The sequence below is a fragment of the Stegastes partitus genome, unplaced genomic scaffold, assembly GCF_000690725.1.
Source record: "Stegastes partitus isolate 25-593 unplaced genomic scaffold, Stegastes_partitus-1.0.2 Scaffold685, whole genome shotgun sequence".
In the NCBI taxonomy this organism is placed as follows: domain Eukaryota; kingdom Metazoa; phylum Chordata; class Actinopteri; family Pomacentridae; genus Stegastes; species Stegastes partitus.
Window position 1 is genome coordinate 69,123 of NW_007578416.1, and position 11,652 is coordinate 80,774.

Sequence of the window (11,652 nt, forward strand, 5' to 3'; positions counted from 1 at the left end):
AGGTGGTTTGTCCCTCCCATTGCGAAAAATAATGGATTGATCTTGTAGAACTGTTGAGGTAGCATTTTCCGTCTTAGGAAAGTAACACCGCGATTGTCCAACCAATGACAATATGGTTGGACCAACTAGAGACCTGCAAACTACAACCCTCAGTCATTTGAAGACCTAAACATGTTACTATAAGTGTGCATTTATAGTACGATAACTGTACTTTGCAGCATGTCTTGGTCTCATGTATGCATTTCTTACACTTGCATCTAGAATTGTCTGCCATTTGGGGGAAGCAGCTGCAACCCTGACTTGTCTTCAGATTATAGCTGATTATAGCTCACCAGTGGCTGCTACATGTCCTGCAGTCAAGGAGCAACATTAGCTTTCCTTTGGTTTGTGTCAACCTAAAATCCTGCAGATGACCCACTTTAGTCCAGCCCACTCTTCTTTCAATTTCGTCAGAGGACAGTGCAACTAAAGCTATCAAAGGCAGCATAACATTTGCTGAAAGAAAACGAAGAAAGCGGCATCATTTAGCTTGTCAGTATTCAGCCCCCGCATCACCTCTACCAGATGTGCAGCTACAATCAAAGCCTATATATTTTTTCCAGGGAAGAAACACACTTTCTTGTCTGCAGCACAAAGAGAACAAACCAAAAAAAGATATTTCGTAAGCAAAGAAAGGCGAGGACAGCGGGAGAATCTGGAAAGTGAGACCAAGCAACGGCAGCAGTATGAATTTGCAGGCAACAGGACTTCCAGTGTGTTATCACGGAGCAGTGGTGCCAACGCGAGGCAATATTTTCATCTCGCCAGGTACAACATCACCCAGTGCGTAGCTGGCACGTTATTCATTCGGTAAACAATTCATGATTCACTCTGACACAGTGTGATAATATCATTTTCCTCTTCCAGACACCTGCACAGTCCTAATAGTGAGATCCACACGGGTCACACTCAGCCAAGCAGACACACAAAGACACAAAGCCTCATTTTGTTGTGATTTGATGTGATTCCTTCAGTGTTCTTGTCTGCTCTTCTGTGAATGTATTTCAGCACAAACTGTCTATTCATGTGTTTTTCTCTCATTGTTCTGAAAACACACTTTCCAACATAAAAGTTTTGCTGACCTAATTTTTATTCATTTTTTCTTTTATGTGCAATTTTCTGCTATTCTTTCTTGTCAATGGAAGGGTGACTTTATGAGCACTTTCTTTTCCTTTCTGCTCTGACAGAAACCTTTTCACCAGTGTGGAAAACTGTATGAAAACTCAGCAACATTGCAAATACAAGTACGTCAAAATACTGAATATAAAATAGGTTGTGTTCGAACATTTAACTTCTTAAGTTGGGTTTTAGGTTTGGGAAGTTAAAATAAATGTATGAATCTCTTTTCACAGTTATGCTGATGACACTCAACTCTATGTGGCTGCATCTCCTGACAAAACTGATTAGCCCACTTCTTAGCTGTATTTTAGTATTTTAGATATATATAAGGCCTAAATGATATACAATTATTACAGTGCAATCAGGAAAAGAGAAGTATTTATCATTGGTTCAAAACTGAACACACTTGGACTAGCCAAAAGCTAGAAATCCAGGAGTGATTTTGGATGCTAATTTCAAGAATCGTGTATGAGTTGCTACAATATTTTATTACCGAAATGAGGATATTTCTCTGTCAGAGCAACACATATGTCTGCTGTTAGAACTAGCTGAATAAACTACTGCTTTGTTTACCCAAGAACACAGTAAATCAGCTACAGGAAATTCAAAATCTTGCTGCATGAGTGCTCACAAAGACCAAAAGGAGAGCTCACATTAGATTGCACTTTATTCTTCACCACCAATGGTGAAAGTCACTCATTAACCTTCTTTTAAGTCTTCACACTGGCTACTTGCTAGTTTTTGTACTGATTTTAAAATTATTTTGAGCTTTTAAGATGCTACATGGCCTTGCACCAGACAACTTCTCTGAAATGCCGTTACTATTTGAACTATGAAGGCCACTCAGATTCTCCAGTTCTTCTCTTTCAGGTGGTCCATAAAGCAGAACAAAAACATCTGATGATGCTGCTTTTAACCTTTACACTCTGGCAGATCATGAACAGCCTTCCAGACCATGTGAGAGGAGCTGAATTTATTTTAAACATAAACTCAAAACCGATCTATCCAGTCTGGCTTTTAGTTTTTAGGATTTATACAAATAAGACTTAAAAAAAAAAATAATAAAAATCAGCATTTTTATTTTGTTTGACACTTTATTGCTGCAATATAATCCATTCTATCCATCATAATTTACAAATCATATTTTGTCTTATCATTACTATTTATGTTGTTGTGCATTAGTCTCTAATCTATTGTAATCCTCTTATGTTTTGTGAATCAATTGTGAAGCACTTTGAACTGCATTGAATTTGTTTGAGAAAAGCAATTTCTGGGCTCCCAATATGAAAATTGCTATCCCGATGCCACCACAACAATCAAATATTCGGATATTCGGGTCCAGCCCTACTAATTAGCCAATCCACCATATCTCATCTGTTTAATTCATACACAAAAACAACAAGTCATTATTTTCACACAGGACTATGGGTCAACATTTTCTTGTCCTAAAGCAGAAAAACAGACTCACAGTTCCTAAAAGAAACAAGACAACTCCAGAGGTGCTGACAGATTGTTTTACCTTTGGACAAAGCCAGGCCAGCTACGTCCACTCGCTTTAAGTCTTTATGCTAAGCTAACCTAACCAGCAGCAGGCTGTGATTTTACATTTACTGAACAGATGTAAAAGTGTTTGAAAACGCAAGTGAATCAGGTTGTTGCCCAAAAGATTTCTGCAACCGACGAACAAACAGGAACTTGAGTCTTGTTCATTCAAATATCACTTTTTATGCAACTCCTTTAAAGCAGCTCTTCAACCTGTTTTGTCTGATTGAAGAAGATGTTTTTTCATTGGTTGGATCAGTTTGCCACCACAAGACTTCTGCAGGAATTAATCACATCTCTTTGTTTTGTTTTAGCATCAGATCTTCAGCAATGTGCAGCCTTTCGAACTTCAATTCCTTCACTCACATCACATTTCTGACCGATCTGCACACTTTAAGACGTCTACAGCTAATTCCATATGATAAACAATGTAAACAAAAGAAGAACAAGAATTAAAACAACACTCACGTTCAAACAATGACCTACATTTTGGGAGCAACTGGACAGGGAGTTCTAAGAAACGATAGCTTATATATTAACATGCCACGACCGCACTGATCCGACCAAGCTGCCTCCACGTGTCCCAACGGATTAACTTTCAAACATTATTAACATGTAAGAATTTCCATAATCTTCCTCCTGCATATCTTCAGACCTTCCTCACAGTGAGACTCCCTCCTGCTCCCTGCGGTCTTCATCAGCAGGTGTTCTGCAACCACCAGCCATCAACCTCAACACAACGGGTGCCCAAGTCTTGTTTTCTGCTGCAACCAAACTCTAGAGCTCACCTCTCTCCTCACACCTGCATAAACAAAAGTTCTCTTTTTCAAACTGCATTTACCAAATAATGCCAACCTGAGCTCTGTAGCTTAATGCAGGTTTTATTACTGATTTTACGTAAGGTGACCCTGAGTGCTATCAAAGGTGTCATTAAATTTAAAAAAAAGTATTAATATTATCATTTGGCTTGGAGGGTTTTGATGTCAGTGTGATTGATGTCCTCCATTACCACTGCAGGTATCCCTTTAGATGACAAAGTTAGTGAGTTATAGTTTATGCATTCGCCTCCTTAGGTGTTTAAGATCTGCTGATGTGATAGGACGAAAAAAAGAAGCTTACTAGCATCTTTCTAAACATCAGAGAGGAGCTTCTTTTTCTTTTTAAACCCACAAATGCAGCTTATGTTATTTTACCAAAATAGAGGCTCTTTTTTTCAAATAATAAATAAAAAGCCTTTGTAATTACGAAACAGGTACTCATTTAAAAACACTTGTAATGTAGTCATGAGTCTCTCTCAGCAGGTGACTTGTTAATTTGTCCTGAATACCAAATCAGTCATTTGCAAGCTTTACTCTGACACAAAATACATCTTGTCAACATCTTTATGCGGTTAAAAACTTTACTAATGTGCCCAATTCAAAGCCAATTCACACTTTGCATCTCCACGAGCGTCTGCAAACTTTCCGCATCCAGCTGCACATGCGCCAGGACACAAACGGTGCTCAGAACAAGTGCTTGTCGTGAGGAGAGACTGTACAAAGAGGTTCTCCTTTATCTCCTTCACAGAATTGTAATTGAAGTAGTCGCTGCAGGACTTTGGAGGAGCTTTGATTTGTACAAGCTCTCCATTGCTGGTGTGATACAGTGGGAAGTTCTCAGATCTCCAGACATCCTGTGCTCACTTTTTGTGCGTTTTAAAAGCCTGCATCCGTCTGAAAACGTAAATGCAGAAACCACGAATTGGCCTTTATTCTACTCGTTGTCTTTATTGTTATCCACTGGTGCAGACTGACCTTTTTTTTTCTGGTTATAGGGAAAATGTTGGGAGCTGTCCTGACTATCAGATGTCGCTTTAGATCTAGCTTGTTGATGAGATGTAAAAAGAGCGGACAAATGAGGGCGCCGTCACTGTCAACTCTGATTTTCCCTTTCTGCAGATTTTAATTAATAAGTGGCCACCTTCATGCAGTAGCAAGAAGAAAAAAAATTCATAAATTATTCCTGAGGAGTTTTTATTGCTGTCTGAACAGGTACAAATCAGACCTGACTGCGTTTAGTCGAGCGTGAGGAGATTTCCTTTGTGCCACAGTTGCTGCAAACAAGTCCAGGTAGAGTAATGGGATCTCTGGAGGCCTTTAAGGTCACAGGTGATGACTGAACAATTCTTTAGTGCAAGCGTTTCAATCATTCCTGCCAAAACGGGAATGACTGGACTGAGTAAAACAGTTTTACCTAAACCTGGGAAATTTGTTGGTGTATTAAATCAAGGCTCATGGGGATAAAGGTGCTTCTGAAGAAGGTCTGTGATACAGGTCTGTTCACACAACCAGGTTTTTTTTTTTCTTCTTTCACATCCTCTTTCCTAATATGAATCCCCTTCTCTCCTCCCACGACTTTCCATCTCTTCCTCCCCCGTGGCTGTACATAGTGTTTAGTTATTCTTAGCTCTCTCTGCTGTAGTGGCTGCAGAAGACAGCCGAGTCTGCCGGGGCTCCATTAGCTTTAACATGTTCAGGGCTGGATGCAGAGGAACGGGACTGACGGGGGGGGAGTCGAGGAGGATGAAGAGGAAGGAGGAGGAAGAGGCCGGAGAGTTGCTATACAAAGACGAAGATGTGAGGAAGGAGACCATGCAAACGTTTGGACGTCCCTCTTTGTTCACTCCCTCCGTCCTCTCCATCACTTAGTGTTAATTAACTCCTTTCTGCCCACCCCCAGCTCCTCATTAACCCCCCGCGTCTTTCACTTTTCTCTGTCTGTGAAGAAACCGACGGGATGTTTTATCCCTTCACACAAAGCGTTCTTTCATGTGTAACTGTATGCTTTACTGCTTTGAAATAAGACAGTAGAAAAAAAAGCTTGGACACATTTGATCTATGGTAATGATGTTTCCTATCTCCATTATCTTTTCTTTTACACTTGGAAAATATTGGACTCACTGAGGTCAGATAAACAAAACCACTCTTTGTTTCCATGAGATGAGTTATCCACGAGGCAGCGAAATGCGGAAACCAAGCTGTGATAAATGTCTGTGTGTGAATTAAAATCCCTCCCAGGTTGTTGATTAAACCCCGGAAAATTCATCTCAGCGTATCAAAGTTACATACATAGATGTTTTCTCATGAAAGCAATCCTCTTCCACCTTAAAATGGCTTAAATGTAACTCTAAACTGTTGCCTCCTTTAGCTTGTGCAGATCTATGAAATCTCTGCCTCATCCTCCACTCAATTCTCAGCCACTTGCTGCAGCTGGAGCACACCAGCTCACCAATGACTAGAGCCGCAATTCACAAATGTTCAAAGAAGGTACTGACTACTGAAGCAGATTATGCACAACTAGTAAGTGGTGTTCTGAAACCAACGGGAAAATGGCGACCCACCATCGACTACAGGAGACTCAACCAACAGGTCCCCCTGTCACGGTGGCCCATGACCCAATTGGACCAAGAACTCCACAAAGTCAGAGGTGCCAAAGTCTTCTCCACATGTGGCATCAGGATTCTGGACCATCCCAGTTCACCCAGATGACCAACACAAACTGGCATTTACCTTTAAAGGTTGGTATTAAAAATTTTAATTCACGCAATCATTTGCTTTGGTGTGAAAATAAGCACATCTTATTTTCCACACTAAAACCCTACAGTGGCATTCATTTAGCTATCAGCTTTTAAATTTAGATTGCGGTTGTTGTACGCATATGCGAACTAACAAAGACGAGTAAGATGCTTATTGTGCCCGTTTCTAATATAATTTGTGTTTTTTTTTAATGTAATTATATAAAATGTTGCTGCAACACTGCTGGAAAGTTGCTGACCCCAGCTACAGATGTCTGGATCAAGTTTTTGCCTCCGATCCAATCAGAGTCCACTAATATTTAGCACTGGCTGAGGTCCAATCCGATACCATTTCCCTTGATTATAGACGCTTTAAGTGCTTTTAGGTACATGTATATGCTTGACAGCTGAATAGCTCTGCAATGCATTAAGCTAAGTAATTCATCCAAGCTGGTCCTTAATATTACGAAGGTAGTCACGCGCCTTGATGTAACGCTTCGGTAGCTTACTGTCGGAAAAGTAGTGTGGCGAGGGTAGGGTGTACTGAGGCTCCACGAGATCCAAAAGACGGTGCAACCACTATTTGCGACAAGCATGTTAGAAAATGTATTGTAGATTAGCCGTAGTACCTGGTTGTTCCACCAGGTGGAGCATGATAGAAGAGGTGTCACTCAGACGACAAGCAGCATGATGTTGGCAAGCAGAGAGCATCATCTGGGTTTAGCTAGTAAAGGGCACCATGACAAAGACTTCATGGTTTCTGGCTGGAGCTTTTGTGTTTTACACAGCAATCCTCTATTCCAGTATAAGAGCCGCCGTTGAGGTCCAAGTCATGTGTCGATTGTCTGAATCATTAATAACAGCAAAGAAAAAACATCCACTGTGCTCAGTTTGTCCTATACTATTGTGCGGTCCCTTAGTTTCTGTGATAACTTATGGAGTTCCTGCCGCTTGGCTAATGTCAACCCACTGGAGTCACAGATGTTGGATATTGCTGGTGAGCTCTCCAACCAAGTCGTCCTACTTTAACTACAGTGTTAAAAAAAAGATTGTTCCCAACACTTAGGCCCAGTTATTATTATTATGGATTTGAGAGTTATTCAGTTCTCCCATGATGACATTAGCAGTGAACTTGGACCATATGTCCCCAGACTGCGAGAAGTTAGCCTAAGCTTTGATATAATCACATCAGGTAGAGTCAGTTCACAAAACACACATGATGACCCCACCGACTAATCAATAACTAATTTAGTTAGCAATCATGACGATCCGCTGCACCCTTGAACTCTGCACACCGTCAAACTATTCTCCCCTGCACAATGTCAAGTTGTAATACTGGAGTAATTCAGTCACACATGTCTGATTCTGAAGAAGAACAATGACACAGAAAGTGCCACCCTGCAAGCTGACAGGATCAATTCTTTAGATTTGTTAGATATGAAACCCTGAAAGTCTAAATCTGTCTTTGTGAGACTGTCATCGGTACACTGCAGCTTCAAGGTGGAAATGCTCAGCTATGGTTTTGACTTGCTCATGATGTGTCATCTGACATATAAAAACACACCATACAGACATGTTAACAAGGTAAAGAACTTTTCTATTCACACCGACATTATGGGGACAAACCTTTGATGTGGAGGACAGAAACCTTGGTTCTACGAGATAAAGGGGAGATATGCTCAGCTTCAGGAACGTCGGTTCATCTCATGACGGTTGAGCGGTCATGAGATGATGAATAAATTAGAAGGAATTTTCCTCTTTAGGATATCTAAAAATGATTAAATCAAATGAGAGCTCTCAGCTCTGGAAACTGTAACCTTTAAATAAGGGTGCTTGACATTTAATGGTCCCAAACTAAAACTGCTAGAAATCACTAACAGCAGGCTCGTTCTATGAGAAAAGTGAATTTTTAAATTGGCGACAATTACACAAGGCTCATTAACTTCTTGACATATCTGGACACTGTTAGTTTTAGGCAAAGTTACAAAAAAAGTGAAACTATTGAGGACTGCTTTTATCTGCAGATGATCAGACAGCTTATGTGTTATTTCTGCAGCAGTGTGGTAAACGTGGGATTGACTCAAAATCCACTACAGAGCCCAAGTTTATGGTAATGAAGAGCAAGTCACACAATGTAATGGTGAGCCTCACTGATGTGTTTTTAATAGTTTTCGGAGATAAGACAAATCTCTTCGCAGTATTTGCTGACAATAAGAAAAATGCTGAACGCTGCTGGGATTATCCTTTAAGACAGGAGCTTTGATCAAGGGTTGGGGTGAGGATTGCAGCGGGTTTAGCTACAACAATCCCAAAAGGAATTAATGTAAATCAATGCAATCTCTTCCTAAGTGACCAAAACAAGCTTGAGATGTGTGTGTGTGTGTGTGTGTGTGTGTGTGTGTGTGTGTGTGTGTGTGTGTGTTTGCATTCCTTACCTTATTCTCCAGTCGTCCGATCAGTTCAGCCAGGCGGTTGATTTGAGCCTCCAGACCTTCTTTCCTCACCTCCACTGCACCTGCAACAGAGAAACACAGGAAACAGTGTAAATTTACATTAACTTGCTTCACCGGTTTCTGGTTTGTAATCAGATCTGACGCACCTGGATTGCTTTTATTCAGATGTATCGTACACATACTAAACATCATATTTCACAAGCCCAATTGCAGCTTGTCATGTGATTGCTACTTGTGAACGTGCATCACTTGCAACCCTTTATCACGATGTAACACTAATGACCAGCATCACAAACAGGATATTTGTTAATCCAGTAATTATCCTACTGAACCCCAAACCCCACTGGCAGGTTTGAAAGGCATGTTATCTCTTGGCCAGGTCGTTATTGTAAATGAGAACCTGTTCTCAATTAACCTACCTGGTTAAATAAAGGAAAAATAAAAAATACATTAAAAAAAATCGCTAATATTACATTAATTATGAGAGCCACAAAGTAAAAAAACTTAAATAATTGGCAGATTTTCAGCTTCCCACTATTGCTCTCACTAATCATCAGTGAAATGCCAATCATGATCAAAATTGTTTTATTCTCATTTAAAAATGTGCCAAAAATATGCTGTTTGTTCCACCCAGATGCTGTAAAAAAGAAAAAAAAAAGTGCTTTTAACAGAATCAGAAAGCTACTAGTGACTCAGCTGTGTCAAAAAGTCATGCAGCAAAAATTCAAGGACTTTTTAGCTGAACTGTAGGCAGTGTTCACATGGAGCAGATAGGAGACAAGTACAGGACATAATGTAAGTAGTAAAATAGTATGTGGAGTCATCATTTTTTTAACACCTTTAAGAACTTAGATGCAGAACACGTTGATGCCAATTTTTTTCAATTTTTGCAAAATAAATAATCAAAGAAAGTCATGTTTCCTTTTCTGTGTTTTTAGAATTTGTGGTTAACAGAGTTATGATGCACAAGAAATGAGTTCTCTGTACTACTAGCCATGTTTGTGTTGTTTTGATGGAGGTGCAGGAGAACAAAAGCCCTCACTGGGTAAACATTTGACAGTAGGAAAAAGGTTTAAGAGGGTTAAGACAAAGCTAATATTTGTCTGGTGCTCTCAAAATACTTTATTTGCAACCTTTATTCCCCAGATTTGGTGACAACGACGAAGATGTTGCTTCATTTTATCATTTAAAGAGGAAAACAAAAGGAGACGATCACCAGGCTTCATCCAGACACAAGCAGGGAAAGACTGCAGCTCTTGCAGAGTGAGCTTACACAGCTGGAAGTAACAGCTGATGCAACATTGCATCATCACTTATCTCTGCTTTGTAAGAACCACATACTGAGGCTATTCGGACAATTGCAATTTCACCAGATGATGCACTTTCTCTCAGCACCAGTGTACCGCTGACGTCTTCTACACCTCAGAATAATCAGCTCATCCATGAATATACAGTCGGTCTGCTTCTGTTTTAGCCATCACGCTATCACACCGTGTTAGCTGAATCATTTACATCATCCTCAATAATACAGCAGCCTGTGGCGGACACAGATGGTGATGTACGGGACTGTGATTCCTGATGCCTCATGTATGGCTGAGAAACTGCAGTGAGTACAACAGAAGCACAGCTCCACCGAGCAGGCCCTGCACAGTAAACATAAAGAACCACACCGCCCAACGCCACGTCGTCTTTGCTCTTTTCATTCTCACTTTTCGGCGTTTCATCATGAATATTTCATGTAAAGCGGGAGTTTCAAAGACGCTGATAAATAGGCAATTATATGTGTTTATCGGAAGGAACTTAGCTCGTTCAAAGACAGTAGAGAAATGGACGGATGGGAAGCCAGCTCCTTTGAGGTGCTCTCTTTAATTGGCTCCTATTCCAGTGTGATTTTAAGATGCCCAGTCACACAGGGCTCCTTCTAATTAGCTTACGTCTTACAAGTAATATTTCACTTTGGTACATAATGTTTATTTCTCAGCAAGAAAGGCTCCAGTGGGGTATAAGAGCACGTCCATCATGTGCTTTGACTGTCTTTATTATGTCACTTTAACTGCAGAACATAATAGAGCGACATTACCACACATTATGTACACGTGTGTTAAAAGATGGGACGAAAATCCTTAAATCCGAACAGGATTAAGCCTTCTGGGCTACAGTTTTAATTGGTGGTACAGAATTGATGTTACATAGCACGCTTAACATAAATACTATTAATCAGTGTAAAGCACCAGAATAATTTCCCTGATCAAAGAAGATGAACTGATACTGGTATCCCACAAGACTAAGCAGTTTGATCGAGAAGCCACATATTGAAGATATGTTGGCCGATAGTAGATCCACAGTACAGAAACTCCAAACTAGGACTAAGGTCAGTTGGAGACAGTGTCAACGTTACATACCCACTTTAATTTCTACTGTAATTTCAGTTCATTTGCCACTGTTTTAAGCTCGTCTTTTATGTGTTATGTCTTTAATTCATCTGTTTTACCTCAGTCCTACCTCAGTTATCATGTTTATTTGGCTGTAATGTTTTGTGAATTCTCATAGTCCTGCTTTTAACTTGTATTCCCTTTATAGTTGTATTTTTTATGCATCTTACTCAACTGGAAATCCCTTTGGGTCAACTTATGTTGTTTTTTCAGTTAGTCCATCATAAAGCAGTGACAATTTGATTTTCAATTCCAAAAATATCCCACTTAGCACGTATCTTCATCATAACGTTTAATAAAAATAATACGGTTTCCCTTTAAGATTATTTACACACTTTATGTGTGAACTACTATTGGCTGGTATAATATTGTTGGAACAGCCTAAAAAAGGTTGTATTAGCGTGGTTAGCGAGTGAAACCCCACTTCCTCAAGAGCATGTTTATGTTAAGCGGAAACCTGACGGGCTAAAAACTGAAACAATTGTGGAAAGGCCAAAAAGTGCAGTTTCCTGAA

At 40.0% G+C, this 11,652-nt stretch overlaps 1 protein-coding gene across 1 annotated transcript in view; it reads right to left on the reverse strand.

Moving 5' to 3' along the window:
- Positions 1-11,652, reverse strand: part of necab2 (N-terminal EF-hand calcium binding protein 2) — a 198,025-nt gene that overhangs the window by 62,698 nt on the left and 123,675 nt on the right. Inside the window, exon 8 of the mRNA XM_008290582.1 lies at positions 8,689-8,768. Coding sequence (XP_008288804.1) covers positions 8,689-8,768 — 80 coding nt within the window. The remainder of the gene's footprint in view (positions 1-8,688; positions 8,769-11,652) is intronic.